The sequence below is a fragment of the Rhincodon typus genome, chromosome 1 (assembly GCF_021869965.1).
Source record: "Rhincodon typus isolate 14 chromosome 1, sRhiTyp1.1, whole genome shotgun sequence".
Lineage (NCBI taxonomy): Eukaryota > Metazoa > Chordata > Chondrichthyes > Orectolobiformes > Rhincodontidae > Rhincodon > Rhincodon typus.
This window is the reverse complement of record NC_063332.1, coordinates 65,323,034-65,340,090: the sequence shown is the minus strand read 5'-3', so window position 1 is coordinate 65,340,090 and position 17,057 is coordinate 65,323,034. Positions and strand designations below refer to the sequence as shown.

The 17,057-nt window shown below is 40.4% G+C and overlaps 1 protein-coding gene across 1 annotated transcript in view; it reads right to left on the bottom strand.

The window, feature by feature from the left end:
• The window catches only part of ipo11 (importin 11), a 310,760-nt gene that overhangs the window by 217,191 nt on the left and 76,512 nt on the right, over window positions 1-17,057 (bottom strand). The window contains exon 7 of the mRNA XM_048597668.1: window positions 12,276-12,334. Coding sequence (XP_048453625.1) covers window positions 12,276-12,334 — 59 coding nt within the window. The remainder of the gene's footprint in view (window positions 1-12,275; window positions 12,335-17,057) is intronic.

Here is a 17,057-nt window from a genome sequence, read left to right as displayed (position 1 = left end):
GAGTTCCCTAGCATTATAGATGCAAGTGTTCAGCCAACTCAATTCAGTCCATATCAAGAAACAGCCGAAGCAAACACTATGGCCCTGAGAACATTCTAGAAAAAGTACTCGAGAAATGTGCTCCAGAGCATGCCACACCCCCAACTAAGTTGTTCTCGTACAGCTACTACACAGGTATCTAGCCAACAATGTGGAAAATTGCCAAGCTATGTTACTGACATAGAAAGGAAGACAAATCCAACCGAGCCAATTACCGTATCAGGCTACTTTTGATTGGTAAAGTGGTAGAAGCTGTCATTAAACAATGCTTCAAACAATTCCTTAGCAAAAACCTGATCACTGATGCTCAGTTTAAGTTCTGCCAGAGTCACTCAGCTCCTGATCTCTTACAGCTTTGGTTCCAATATAGACAAAAGAGCTGAATTCCAGAGGTGAGGTGAAAGTGACTGCCCTTGACATCAAAGCCACACCAAATCGAGCACTGCATCAAGGAGCCCTAGCAAAACTGGAGCCAGTGGGAATCAAGGAATGACTCTCTACTGGTGGGGTATACCTGGCACAAAGGAAGATAGCTGCAGCTGTTGGAATTCAGTAATCTCAGCTCCAGGACATCTCTGCAAGAGTTCCTTCAGGTAGTGTCCTGGGACCAAACATCTTCAGCTGTTTCACTTCATCATTAACCTTCCCTCCATCCTGAAGTCAGAGGCGAGGATGTTTAGCGATGATTGCACGATGTTCAGAAAGACCAAGAAATTACCAGGTTTGGGCTGACAAGTGGCAAATAACATTCATGTCACACAAGTTCCAGGCAACAACCATCTCCAACAAGGGAATATAACCACCGATCCTTGACATTCAACAGCATTATCTTTATTGATACCCCTACTGTCAACACACAGTTACCACTCCCTTTGTGTTGTTCTATGACATGGTATTTTGGAACATTAGAAAGTTGAAAAAAATTCTGAAGATTTTCTTGAGCTAGATTTGCTTTCTGTTCCCATCATTTTCTTTTGCTGTTGCCAGAACACAGCTTCTATCACTCTCTGAATAGGTGTTTTGATGTAAATTCCATTTTGATTATAACACATCTGAAAGAATGCAGAAGAAATTTCTGTATGACTCTATGTAAAACAAGTCTATCAACTTAGTTCTATTTATAAATCTCTAGTTCTAAAATTCTGACAATGCAAGATCATTGAAGTTGACAACAGGTTCTCATGGAGGCTGTATATTTTTTACTAAATCTTGCTGTCTCCATTGTACAACTGGTGCTAATGTGTTATGGATCAAACCAAACCCCTTCAAAATATATTATGAAGATAGCCTAAACTCTTTTTCTGTTTTGTTTTTGAAAAAGTGCCAGGCAGTGTGTTCTGGATGCAATTTGATTGGCCAAACTACCATTCTTGAACGAAAGCACACTTTATTCATACACTATAGTTAAAACACAACCAAAGGAAGATAAATTAGAATAACTTAACTCTATTGGGAAGTTTACCTGAATAATACATTATTTAACGACTAAGCAGTAACTGTTCAAATATGGTAACATCCCATAGACACACCCTCGTCAAAGGCAAATTCAGTAAAATAGATTGTCTCACACGCAATTCTCTGGTCCAGGAGGAAAAGCCATCAAGAGAAAACTCAGAGAGACAGTAGCAGGGAGCAATGTACTACAGATTCCACATGCAGCTTCAAGACCCCTGTAGCAACAGCTACTGAAAAACTAAAACTAAAAAAAACCTGGTTCTGTGGAAGTTTGATCCAAAGCAGCCTGAATAGGTAGGTTGTTCCAACTTTTAAAAAAACTCTAAAGCCTCACAAGCTGTTTGAATAATGGGCTTTGAAACAGATTGCTTGGCACCTCTGTCTCAATCTTTCTTCATTTAAAGAAAAGGACCAAATAACCTCTGAAAGCCACAGAATCATCACAAATTTAAAGTAACTGTCAAATGCTCTTACAATATTATCGACAATATCAGCCTCAGCACTCACATTGTCATTTTTTAATCGTTATCTTGTGGTGCTGAAGAATTAAGAGACTTGTTATTCTCCAGGCTTCTTCCATTCTCCTAAACAATTCTCTCTCTCACGGAATGTCTCTTTCATACAGTACAGATTATTTTTGTCTGAAGTATCTATGATCTTAAATTTTCTTGGAGTTCTAATATTTTTTTCTCAGCTGTCAGTGGATTTAACTGCTGTTGCTTCTTTTAATTAAATGATTCACTTCCAAGTTTTTGCAGGACATTTTTAAAAATTGCAGGTGTAGCCGATTTTCCTGTCAAATGTTTTAAATTGTATAACCACATTAATTGCATTAAATATTTGAGCCACAGGAGAGAAAATAAGAAGAAATTTCCTACAAGAGTACAAGATTAGGATGTGAGACAGCCAACTGCTCTGTAAAAATAATGCAATGTGCTGTAACAACTGCCTAGACCATTCAATTTTAGGAATTAAACTTTCACAAACTTTCTCCTGTGGAAAGTAAGAAACAGCTGAGTTGATTTTAGAACCCGCACGAGGACTGTTTTTAACCTTTGCCAGCTTTTGAAAAACATCCTGTGATCAGTTTAGTCATAGAGAACTTACCTGAAATAACTCAATTGGAGGAGATTAAATTGAAGATCTAGGAGGCACTAGGTTAAGGTGCACCTTCTAAAGTTAAATAAAAGTCTTTTGTGGACTTTCGGGAGTCTTTAAAAATTCTTCTACTTAGCATGTTTAAAATAGCCACCAAAACAGACTTCGAAAATGACCCACAGTCAGGATCAAACCTGAACAGTTTGGAAAATAATTTCACTGTCGGTTTCTAATCACCTAATATCAGTCTAGGAACAGTCCATAAAGTCTTCAGATACGACTTTTAAAAATTATGTATCTTGTCAATTGGTATTATTGCATAAAGATAGAAGCATTCACTGCATACTGTTCTACATATAAAGAATCATGTAGAAAAGACTGATAGTTTTAAGTCTGAAAAACGCCTTAGAACAACATGCCCTAGTATATGCAAGAATGACCGCAACAGCTAAACTGCCTAATATGCAGACTTCCCAATTTAAAATATTCCTTTGTAATCAGTGATCAGACAAAGAAAAATAACAAACAGCCAAAATGCAAAACTTGTCGGAATCATCTGAATCATGACTAAGAAAGGATATTTAGCACACATTTTGCTGTTAGTATACATACAGTCCACACTTTACGGATCAATTCTTAAGAATGTGTTTCTTTGAACACTTGCACATGAGCTGAGACGGAAGAATTATAGTTCTCTTCCAGGATTGGAAATATGTATCTCAATACAATATTTTAAAAAGCAGACTCGCATGTTACATACATTCCTATGCAAAAGATCATCGCAGCCTGTGTTTTTGTAGATACGCAGCTCTTCCATTAGAAAAGCGTAGCTATGACAACACATCTACTGAAGGAGAAAAATCCTCATTTCGTTAGTGACAATATCATCTCACACAAATTTTTGATCATTATCTTCTACAATCAGGCTGCAAAGACAAAACCAATTAACAACACATTTAATTAATAGCTTACTAGTGTCCATTTACATCCAGCAGGAATCAGATTTTGATTGCTTGCTTGCTTCAACTTAGTTGTATTGGACTCAAGAGGTATTGAGCTCATCAAGAGATATTGGCTCAAGTCCCAACAGGACTATATTAATTTCAAAGTTCTTCTGCTGAACAACATCCATGTCTTTAAAATTAGGAAATCAGTCATATACTTTGCTTTCTCTCCCACTTGCCAGGTTAAAACATCACAATGAAGCCTCAGGACAATTTTGTCATATTTTTATTGGTCATCTCAACAATCAATCCTTAAAATCAGATCATATTTCAAAATATTTACTAGCAATTGAGTATACTGTAGCTATTTTAGTATTGATTTTATAATAGAATTTTTAAAATTTATTCATTCATGGGATTTGAGCTTAGCTAACATTAATTACCCATCCCTAATTGCCCAGAGGGCAGTTAAGTGTCAATCACATTACTGCGGTCTGAACTCATATGTAGGCCACATCAGTTAAGGATAGCAGTTCCCTTCCCTAAAGAACGTTAGTGAACCAGATGGGTTTTTCCTGACAATCAGCAATGGTTCATGGTCATTCTTCGACTATTACTTCCAGATTTTTATTGAATTCAAATTTCACCATCTGTCGTGGCGGGATTCAAACCTGGCCCTCTGGATTAACAGTCCAGCGATAATACCACTAGGCATTCAAACCCCATTTGAAATGGCTATTACATGATTTTGCACTAAATTAATTAACTGAAGGCTAGACGATTTTGAGAAAAATAAAGAAAAAAATGGGCCAGTTGGACTGGAAAATATACAGCTGACACATTTACATAAACAGTAAAGCAGAGTGTCTTTTTACTTTAGTCATTCATGGGAGGAGTGTCACTGGCTGGGCCAGCATTTGTTGCCTATCTCTACTTTCTAAAGGGCTACATTACAAATGTATTTCTACTTCATCTGCATTTCCAGCTTATTGAACCAGTGCAAGAGCACTGAAAATTCATAAATGAAGAAAAGCATTGCAGTTTGTCTATACCATTACCATTAATTCAGACCCATCATAATATGGGTGTTTTAACCAGTACAAACATCAACAGCAAAATAGTACTAAAAAAGCTGACAGAAACAGGTGGAAGGGCGTTAATGTACTATTTTTGTCATTGGTTTATGTTTCTATTTTTTTCACACCATGTTAGAGAATGCCCATCAACTTTAAGCCAGAATAGTCATTTAAAATTTTCATCAGAAAGAAATAAAAAGTCAAAGTCATAGAGAGACAGAGAGAGAGAGAGAGAGAGGGACACACACACACACACACACACACACACACACACACAGGGGGTGGGGTGGGTAGAAAAGAGATGAGACAAGGCAGAAATCAGAAAGACATGCTCCAAACTATCTTCGACTACAGATGGAGAAATTAGTTAGATCCTTGGTATGAAAAGAATGACCTGCAGAATTCTGTCCTAACACTCCACAGGACTTCATATTAGTGATCAATAATACAGTATACAATAGACATCTTAAATCCCCCAACAATACAAATCCGATGGCTTGCCCTTGCTCAAGCCAACATTTCTAGCATCAAGGCAATTACTTGTGTCAACCTGTTGCACTGAACAGGCCACAGCCTCTTAATGACTGACATAAGACTTCTCTCTATGCCATGCTTTAACATGTCAAACAAGAGGGCGGTGAAATGCTTCAAGGCCACCTTCAAAGCCTCCCCGAAAAAAAGTGCAGTATTTCCACCAACTCCTAGGTATTTCTAGCTCAGTAAATTGGAGAAACATCTGCAAAGCTATTAACCTTCTCAAATATCTTCAGCAAGCCCAAGTGGAGGCCACGGGCAAAAAACAGAAGGTGCATGTGAAAATACAAGTATCCCAAATGCTAAACACCACTCTTGCTATCTGTGGCAGGGCCTGTTTGGGTACCTCAAGACTCAAGACCCACAACTCTGGAGCGAGAGAATGTCATCTTAGTTTAAAGGGACTGCCTAAGAAAACATACGACTATACAGCGCAGTAAAACTCTAAGTGTCACCAGTGGTGGCTGTGGAAATAAAACTGGTCTCAATGCACTATACAAATTTGAATACTTTTTACATTTGTTTTTAACATGCAATAAAACAGAGCATGTAGCAAATTTTGATAAACTATAAACCACATGACTGGAGTGCCATCCACCACCTTCAGTGTTTACTCCCTCCACTGTTCATACAGCAGGCCATCTTCAAAATGTAGTGCAGTAACTCACCAATGCTTTTAAAACCCGTGAGGTCTATCAATCATCTGAACACGGAGGATAGCAGAGGCAAACTATCAACCAAGAGTTTCCTTCCAAACCATACAATGTACGATTTGGAACTGCAGAGGCCTTTTTTCACTATCCCTGGATCAAACTGCTCGATTGCTATCCAAACACCCGACTCCTTCAAACACCACCTGCCCCACCTGTGGCAGAGTCGATGGCTCCAAGATTAGACTGTTCAGCCACAGCAGAACGTACTCACCCTAGAGTGGAAGCAAGTAATCCTCAATCCAGAGGACCGTCAAAGAAATGAGTTCAGCAGTTCAATAAGTCAACTCAAGAACATCCTCTTGAGCGCAATTTGAGATGGGTTGAACCAGCAGCACACACATTCCACAAAACAAGAAATAAACTGATGTAGATCAGCACTATCTTAAAACATACGTTCGCAGATCATGCACAAGTTTTCCAACACTGCATAGATTATCTTGGCTTGGAGCGACATTGCTGTCTCCTTACTGTCACCTGGTCAAAAACCTGGAAATCCTTTCCTTACAGCACAATGGGTGTACCTAAACTACATGGGTTGCAGCGATTCAAGAATGGGGCTCAACTCCACCTGTTTACTATTACGGACAAACATGGCCTTACTAGCAACTCTTAAAGCCCATTACTGGATGTAGGCAAGTCAAACTACATAAGTACAACTACAATATTCAACATATATGAATGCCAAACATTTCTTTTGATTCATTGTTCGGATAGAAGCATTACTGATGAGTCTGAAATTTATTTCTGAATATTTCTTGAAAAATTAGTGGTCAGCCTTGAAACTGAATCACTGCTGTCAGTGTGCTGGAAGATTTCTTCTGATATTTTTTGAACTGGCAGTTCCAGAATTTTAAACCTGTGACAATGAAGGAGTGATGATGTACTGCAAAGTCAAGGTGCACATGGAAGACAAGACATGGCAAGGAATTTGGAAGTGACAAGTTTCCAAGAACCAACTACATTTGTCCTACTATGTGAGTAAAGTTCACATGTTTTAGAGGTGTTGTCAAAGACATGGTAATTTGCTGCAATGCACCCTTTAAAGTGCCTGATGTAAATCCTTGGGCAAAGGAAACAGCTTCCTATATTGATAAAGATATGGGATCAATGTACAATCAAACTCAACCTGTACTTAAACACTGAAACAGGAGCGTGGGCTATCTAGCTTGTCTTTCAAGAATTTTAATCTCTAATTTATTACAGAATTAAATATCTTCAGTTCTAAATTCTAACAGCTGAATTTAAACAATTGGGCACTTAACATCAAGCAAGAATAAATAGAACATAGAACATTTCAGCATAGTACAGGCTCTTCGGCCCTCGATGTTGCGCCGACCTGTGAAACCAATCTGAAGCCCATCTAACCTAAACTATTCCATTATCATCCATATGTTTATCCAAAGACCATTTAAATGCCTTTAAAGTTGGCGAATCTACTACTTTTGCAGGCAGGGCATTCCACGCCCTTACTACTCTGAGTAAAGAACTTACCTCTGACATCTGTCCTATATCTATCACCCCTCAATTTAAAGCTATGTCCCCTCGGGCTAGCCATCACCATCCGAGGAAAAAGGCTCCCACTGTCCACCCTATCTAATCCTCTGATCATCTTGTATGTCTCTATTAAGTCACCTCTTAACCTTCTTCTCTCTAATGAAAACAGCCTCAAGTCCCTCAGCCTTTCCTCATAAGACCTTCCCTCCATACCAGGCAACATCCTGGTAAATCTCCTCTGCACCCTTTCCAATGCTTCCACATCCTTCCTATAATGTGGTGACCAGAACTGTACGCAATACTCCCAAGTGCGGCCGCACCAGAGTTTTGTATAGCTGCAACATGACCTCATGGCTCCGAAACTCAATCCCTCTACCAATAAAACCTAACACACCGTACGCCTTCTTAACAACGCTATCAACCTGGGTGGCAACTTTCAGTGATCTGTGCACATGGACACCGAGATCTCTCTGCTCATCCACACTACCAAGAATCTTACCATTAGCCCAGTCCTCTGTATTCCTGTTACTCCTTCCAAAGTGAATCACCTCACACTTTTGCGCATTAAACTCCATTTGCCACCTCTCAGCCCAGCTCTGCAGCTCATCTATGTCCCTCTGTAACCTGCAACATCCTTCCGCACTATCCACAACTCCACCGACTTTGGTGTCATCTGCAAATTTACTAACTCATCCTTCTACGCTCTCATCCAGGTCATTTATAAAAATGACAAACAGCAGTGGCCCCAAAACAGATCCTCGAGGTACACCACTAGTAAATGATATGAAGTTTTTGTTATCTGTACCTATTCTTCCAAGCTGAAGAAGAATCTGTTGAAATTGCGTAGGCTCACACAAAACTATGAACATCCTTTCAGAAATTGAGCAGTAGTTAATGCATTTTGCATTACTAGTCAATGAATTATCTATAAATTACTCTGGGTAGAAAGCAACTCCAAATGACGTTGTCAAAATTAAATTATTCATGACTTATTAAATGAACATTAGTTCATAACTTCTGTTTTAACGCTGAATCATATGAAAATTCTCATTCTTAAAAGCAACTGTTTTTTCTCAGAGTTAACAAGATTGAAATTTAAGTTCACCACAAGTCAAGTGCAGTCATAAAAATCACCTTGAATCATCCCTGCTTAACGAAACAAATCTAACATCCAACTAGCCTCAATATATATGGCATTAAGGATTAATTATAAAACTATATTTACTGCACCATCACACATGGAGATGCTACGGCAGGTGGCCAGAAGATAGATCAAAGATGTGTGTTCTAGGAAGTGTTAACCAAAAGAAGAAAATAGGTAAACAGGAAGAGGCTTAGGGCTGGAATTCTGGAGCTTACGCAATTGAGGATACATCAATCAACAATGCAATGATTAAAGTGAGGGATGTGTAACATGACAAAATTGAACAGTTCCAGAAATTCCAAGCATTTGTAGGGCTCAAGGATGTTATAGAGATTGGAAGGGACAGGGCCATGAAAAAACTTGAATAAAGGAGTACAACCATTGCAACCGAGGTGTTGCTAGGCTAGAAGCTAATGTGGGTCATGAAACATTAGGTTTAATGTTGAATGCGACTTTGAACAAATGAGGATAAAAGCTAACTTTGGATATTGAGGTTAAGTGTTCAAGCCCAATTATGAAAGCACTAGAATTAATAAAGTACAGAGTTATCAAATGCATGGATGAAGATTTCAATTCATTAGCTGAACAGAGATGTATATTGAGTGATCATATGGAGATGGAAGTAGCGGTCTTGGTCATGCAGACAATGTCGTAAATTTGCTGATGACACCACCATAGTGGGTCAGATCTCAAACAAACAACATTACAGAGCACAAGGAAGAGACAGAGTTTTGTGGCATGGTGTAAAGACAACAATCTCTTTTTCAATGTTAGCAAAACAAAGGAGCTGGTTATTGACTTCCTGCAGCAGCATTGAGGACACACCGTTGTTTGTATCAATGGTGCTGAGGTGAAGGTGGTCGAGAGCTTCACGTTGCGAAGAATAATCTGTCCTGGTCCATCACGTCAACGCTACAGTCAAGAAAGCATACTAATGCCTCAATTTTCTCAGAGGGCTAAGGAAATTTGGCATGTCCACAATGATGCTTACCAATTTTTATTTTTGCACCACAGAAAGCATCCTATCCAAATGCATCACAGCTTGGTGCAGAAGGACCTGTTCTGAGGAAGGGTCACCAGACCTGAAACGTTAACTCTGTTTTTTCCTTCACGGTGTTGCCAGAACTGCTGAGCTTTTCCAGCAACTTTGTTTTTGTTCCTGACTTACAGCATCACCAGTTCTTTCGGGGTTTTTTTTTTAAGAAACCACAGGAAGTTGTAAATGCATCTCAGTCCATCACGAAAACCAGCCTTCCTGCCATCAACTCCATCTACACTTCCTGCTCCTTTGAGAAAACAATTAACAAAATAAAAGACCCTCTCCCAGCCTGGTTATAATTTCTATCACCCTCTACCATCCAACAGAAGACACAAAAGTTTGAAAACGTATACCAACAGCTTCTCCCCCAGCTGTTATCAACTTTTGAGCAGACCTCTTATATATTAGAGTTCATCTTTCTCTGCATCTTGCCTGTAGCTGTAACATTATTCTGCGTTCTATTCCATTACCCTGATGTACTGTTATAAGCCATGTCTGGATAGCAAGCAAAACAATACTTTTCACTCTCTCTCAGTAGATGACAATAATAAATAAAACAAATCAAAATCATCTAAAATACAAACAGAGAATAGTGGAAATGCTCAGGTTTGCAACAGTCTGCTTCTGTGTGAAGGAAGTAGGATGTACTATACTGCTAGGAAGTGGAAGTTGTGCAAGGGTGTGAAGACAATATTTACAACATTTAACTGAAGAAAATTCTGTACACATAAAGAAGGGTTATATCCAAGATAATATCCAATAAAGCCATGAACAAGCCAGTTGATGTATCAAAATAATCCCACAATTACTCTTTCTGAAAAATGCCCTGCAGGTAGTAATTTCAACATTAGGTGAAGCTGAGCGTAGAGCAAACCAGCACAACGAAAGCTATGATGTGCACCTCCTTTTTTTGTACTGCCACTAGATTCACTATTTTGAAAATAATGTTAAGTAAGGCCTCCATGCATGCTAAAAATCTCAATTTTTAAGATCCACATGTACATAAGACTGGCTGTCATTTTTTTCTAGATTAGCATCCATGAAAACAAACACAAAACAGCTATATAGTTTTATATCTTTTTATTTAACTAGTTGCAATTTCTCTTGAATTGATTGTGACTATCTGCCAAAATTAGGGTGAAGCATGTAATTGATTGATTAATTAATTGATTTTATTGTCACGTGGACCAAAATACAGTGAAAAGCTTTGTTTACGAGCGGTACTGGCAGATCACAGCAAACAAAGGACGTACAGATCAAAAAGACTTAGAGGCATACAGGTTACATTGCAGATTACATTATTTGCTGCAAGAGTCCATTCAACAGTCTGACGACTGGAAAGAAGCTGTTCCTGAACCTGCTTGTGCGTGTGCTCAGGCTTCTGTATCTTCTGCCTGACAGAAGTGGTTGTAGGAGGTCATTACCGGGATGCGATGGGTTTTTGACGATGTTGACCATCTTTCCACGGCAGTGAGCTGTGTAAATAGAGTCCATGGGTGGAAGGCTGGATTCTGTGATGGTCTGGGCTGTGCACACCACTTTCTGTAGTCTCTTATGGTCCTGAGCAGAGCAGTTGACATACCAGGCCGTTATGCACCCGGACATTATGTTTTCGATGGTGCATCTGTAGAAGTTGGTGAGGGACCTTATGGACATGCCAAATTTCCTGAGCTGCCTGAGGAAAACGAGGCATTGTTGTGCCTTCTTGACTGTCCCATCCATGTCGACCAGGATAGGTCATCTGTTATTATCACTCCGAGGAACTTGATGCTTTTCACTCTCTCAACCTCAGTTCCATTAGATGGGGGGGGGGGGGGGTGTTTCTCCTCCTTTCTTTCTGAAGCCGATAATCAGTTCTTTAGTTTTGCCAATATTGAGGGACAGATTGTTTTCATTGCACCACGTCACCAAGCCCTCTCCCTTCTGTATTTTGAGCTTTATATCTCAAGATGTAAGAATTTCATTGGAATACTAATATACAGATTACTGATTTAAATTATGAACCGTTTCCAATTTAGATGACTGGAGCATAGTGTATTACATTTCAAATATAAAACAATATCAATTGAGCTCAACATAACACTTGTGACAACGGAGAGAAACGAGCAACCATTCAGGTTCCCTGTGACCAACATTTTGGACAAGTGATGAGCAGCTTGCTCAATTCTCATCAGGAAACATGCAAATTAAACCACACTAACTCGTTTTTTTAATTCAGCCCTAGGATTTGACCATGCAAGTAAAGCCACCGTTTGCTGCCCACCTCTAAATGCCCTCAAGAAGTTGGTGCTTTCCCTTCAGCCATAGCACTTGTTACTTCAAAGATCTCCAATGGATTGGTCAAACATGATTTCCCTTCCACAAAACCATATTGACTCTGATTACATTGAGCTCATCTAAATCACTTCTTTTGAGAGGGGGAACAATCCATCATTATTTTCTCATGATTTTGAATAGTTCAATCAGAGCTTCAAACAAACAGATGTCCTCTCAGCCTTCTCTCTAATTTATCTTCGCAACTAAAACTCTTAATCCCTGGAACGATTATTGCAAACATCTTCAGCATCCTCTCCACATCCATATATGGCCTTAATATCACTAACACAACTACTTGACATGTCAACACTTTGAAGTCACATTAACAAAATGTCAAACATTCCACTCATTCAGGGTACCAATTCAGTAGAGGTATCCTGATTAATTTCTGCATGTAAAGCAAAATTTGTAAGAAGTACATACCATTACTTCTAAATTCTTGTGAGGTTCCACAAAACCATGCACTGTCAGTTTACGAAGAACTAAAAAGGAAAAGAAACATAAAATGAGACATCCTTAAGTTGGTACCATATTTCTTAATCGTTATGTTTTGCTCAAATAGTTGTACATAAATTTGTATTTCAACAATTATTGTGGACTTTTAATAATAATGCAACTTATAAAGAACCAGTTGAAAACTTCACAAGATTACGTCCACTTTCTACCACAAACATTCAATGAAAAAATGGCACTTTACTGAAATAGAGGTTCACATAATGGTTGAAACAAAGAATCAATAGCTCATATTAAAATGGTTGCAGACTTGCATAACGTAGCCAGTGTCCAAGAAGGGAAGGAAAAAGAAAGGGAGAGAGGCGCATAGGCACATGAAGGGGAAGAGAGGGGAAACACGCACGAAAGAGGGAGGGAGTATGCATGGGCACTTGAACAGGGTGGGGTGGAAGACATCACAGTCGCCCTCGGGGGAGAGAGGGAGTGATCACAAGTGCCTGCGGAGGGAGAGAGACAAAATTAACCAGTTATAGTAAGTTATTTTCATTTGTTGCAATTCTATCCTAGTGTGTATTTGCATGCAAGTTTTATAAATTGGTGCTTACTCTTATGTTTCATGTATTTGTCTGCATGTGCTTTACAAGACCATAAGACATAGAGAAGGCTCAATGGCTAAATGTCTTTCTTCTGCTCCCATGTCTTGTAATCTAATAAAGCATACCCAGGCAAATGTATTAAACATAAAAAGGTAAGCAACAACTTGTAAAACTTGCATGCAAATACACACTAGGACAGAATTGCAACAAATGAAAATTGCTTACCATAGCTGATTAAACTTCGTCTCTCTCTCCCTCTGCAGGCACTTGTGATCGCTCCCTCTGAGGGCGACCATGCTCTCTTCCAGCCCCACGCTCTGCGGGTGCCCATGAACACTCCCTCCCTCTCAGAAGAAAGGCATTTAGCCCATCAAGCCTGCTCTCTCATTCGATGAGATCATAGCTGATCTAATTATCCTCAACTCCACTCCTGCCTTTTACCAATAACCCTGGATTTCCTTAGTGATTAAAATTATGTTTATCTCAGGTATACATAACCAAGCCTTGACCGCCCTCTGCAGTAAAGAATTCCACAGATTCACTACCCTCAATAGAAGAAATCCCTGCACATCTCTTTTAAATAGGCGACTCCTTACTGAAATTGCATTATTCAGTTTCAGACACTCATATAAAGGGGAAAGCAACATTTCCATTTCTACCTTTCAAGTCGCCCAAGAATTTTTTTGTTTCAATTAGGTCACCGCTCATTCTTCTAAAATCCAAGTTTAAGGCCAACCTTCTCAACCTGTCCTCATAAGACACAGTCTCTTCTTGCCCACGACCAGCCTATAGACTGCCTCCAAAGCCAGTATATCCTTCCTTAGATAAGGGGCCCAAAACTGTTCATAGTGTTTCAGCTGTGGTCTGACCAGTGTCACTTTCAACTCCTCTCTCCAACAGCACTGCATCACACGGACTCAGGGGTACCCCACTCAAATGTTCCACTTCATCCTGCAGCTCATTCGTCCGGCTAACCAGAAACTTTTTCTTTTCCTTTCAGGCATCAAAGCCCACAAGATTCAACAACTCAGAGATACCAATGGCCTGCTGGATCCTTCCTCCTCTCCCCTTCCCTGTGACTTCATCCCCACCCCCAACTCCACCTCCTGTCAGGTATTCATTTTCTTCACATCACAGGGTGGCCATGGGTCCCTGCACGGGCCCCAGTTAAGCCTGTCTCTTCACAGGACACATGGAAGATTCCTTGTTACATTCCTATTCCTATTCCTATTCCCCAGAATAGGAATACCACAACTCTTTGTGATATATCAATGATATCATCGGTGCTGCTTCCCTCTCTCTACCGGAATTGGCAAAGTTCATTGCTTTCACTTCCAATTTCCATCCTGCCCTCACTTTCACCTGGTCTATCTCTCTATCTTTGACTCCTCCCTTCCCTTCCTCAACATCTCGGTTTCCACTTCTGGGGATAGACTGGCCACTAATATCTACTATAAACACTACAACTGCCCCAACTATCTGGACTATACATCCTCGCACCCTGCTTCCCATAAAGACTCCATCCCATTCTCTCAGTTCTTCCATCTCCGTCTCATATGTTCAGATGAAGCTACTTTGACAGAGGAGCCTCCGAAATGTCCACCTTCTTCTTCAACCGAGGATTCCCCATCACCATCATCGACAGGGCTCAGAACCGGGTCCAACCCATTTCCCGGACTTCTGCCCTCATCCCCTCACTTCCCTCCCACAACAATGATAGGGTTCTCCTTGTCCTTAGCTACTATCCACCAGCATCCACATCCAGAAGATCATCAGACACGATTTCCGCCACCTCCAGCTAGATGCTGCCACTACCAGACACATATTCCACCCCCTCCCCATTTCCACATCAGCAGGGACTGCCCCCGCCCTGGACACCCTGGTCCACTCTTCCTTCACTCCCAACATCCCCCAGCACTTCCCCTGCAACTACCAAAGGTGCATCACTTGCCCATTCACTTCCTCCCTCCTTAGTTTCCAAAGGCCCAAACATACCTTCCAGGTGAAGCAACACTTCACCTGCACTTCCCACAATGTAGTCTACTGCATTTGCTGCTCACAATGTGGTCTCCTCGACATTGGGAAAACAAAGCATAGACCGTTTGACCACTTTGCAGAACATCTGTGCTCTGCCCGCAAAAAAGACCGAGCTTCCAGTTGCCTGCCACTTCAACATACCACCCTGTTACCTGGTCAACATCTCTGTCTCAGGCTTGAAGTGTTCCAGCGAAGCACAGCACAAGCTGGAAGAACAACACCTCACTTTCCTCTTGGGAACCCTGCAGCCCTCTGGATTCAATATTGAGTTCAATAATTTTAGGGCCCGAACTCTCCCACACACCAGGCCTTGTTATCACATAGTCTGCCATTACACACCACCTACTGTTCGTCACAAACTGTCTCCATCGATACATATTCACCCTCCCAGCACGATCGTTATCAACTCCTTTGTCTGTCCAATTGCTCTTCTCTCTCTTTGGGCTCTATCCCCACCAATCGTTTACTCCTTATCCCCTCCCACCACCTCTTTACAGCTTCCAGTTATCCATTCGGCCCAACAGGTTGACATCGACCCTCAGAACAGCATCCTAGCCCAACTCCCACCCCAACTCCCAGGCCTATCCCTGTAAGTCTGCATTTCCCATGGCTAATCCACCTAACCTATATATCCCTGGACACTATGAGCAATTTAGCATGGCCAATCCACCTAACTCGCACACCATTGGACTGTGGAAGGAAACCACAGCACTGAGAGGAAACCCACGCAGACACGAGGAGAATGCGCAAACTCCACACAGTCACCCAAGGCTGAAATTGAACCCGGGTCCCAGGGACTGTGAGGCAGCAGTGCTAACCACTGAGCCACTGTGCCACCCCAGAGTCCTTCATGACAACCTCAGCTGGTGTGGGAATTGAACCTACACTGATGGTATCACACTTCTTCACAAACCAACTGTTCAACCAACTGAGCTAAACCATCTTCTCTCAGTGTTGTAGACCTCTATAACTCTGAGATCTAGATAATTTTATCACAAAACTTAAGAGTTCTGAAACTGACCCCTGAGGAACTCCATTACAAATTTTCTTCCAGCTCAAAACAATTTCACTAACCATTACTCTTACTGTCCAAACCTTCAACAAAATTTTCTATCCATATTGCTACTGTCTCATTCCTTCCATAAGCTATAACATTTGTCACAAGTCTGTTGTTCCTAATTAACCTGCATTTGTAACTATTAATCCCATTGCAAATTACTATTTCAAAATGTTTTCCCACTATGAAGATAAACTGAAAAGTCTGTATTTGCTAGGCTTATCCCTACAACTTTTTTTTTTTTTGAGTAAGTGCATTTCATCTACTCCTCTCCAATTCCTTGGATGAAGCTCATCTGGTCCAAGCCTTTCAATATTAAATGCCAACAGTCGACTCAAGGGCACCTTATCAGTTTTAAATCCTTCTAGTGACTGAGAATTTTCCATTGTCAGCTTGACTTGGGTAGCATCTCCTTCCTTATTAAAGAACGATGCTAAGCATTAATACAACATACATCTGTCATGCGCCTGCCTCAACGTGTAGATTGCATTCTTGGAACCAAATTGGCCTTACTCCTCCTTTTTCTACTACTTCTGTGACTATAGAAGACTTTGGCATTCCCTTTATAGTTGCTGACAGTTTTTTTTCCTGCCTTCGCTGTAACTCTTTGCTGTTTTTATTTGCCTTTTCATCTCCCTTTGGAAACTTCTGTATTCAGCTTGAATCTCAATTAGATTTTTGTACACATTTTCTCCCTTTTTCTTAGTCTTTATCTCTTTTTACATACAGAGTGCTCTGGGATCATATGTACTATGTTTCCCTTTTGTCCAAACCATTTCTTCTTTGAAAGTGGCCTATAATTCAGCCACAGTTTTCCACCAACCTTTAGTTCCAGTATATCCAGTCCTGTTCCACTCTTGCCTAATTGAAGCCAGCTCTCCCCCAGTTAGTTATTCTTCCTTTGGAATGTCCATTGTACTCTTCCACTGCCATTGTAAACCATTATAACACAATGATAACTTTCTCTAAAATGATCCCACTGACACTTGATCTACTTGACCCACTTCGTTAACAAGAAATGAGTCTAGCAATGCCGCCTTTTTGTTAGGCTGAATACGTACA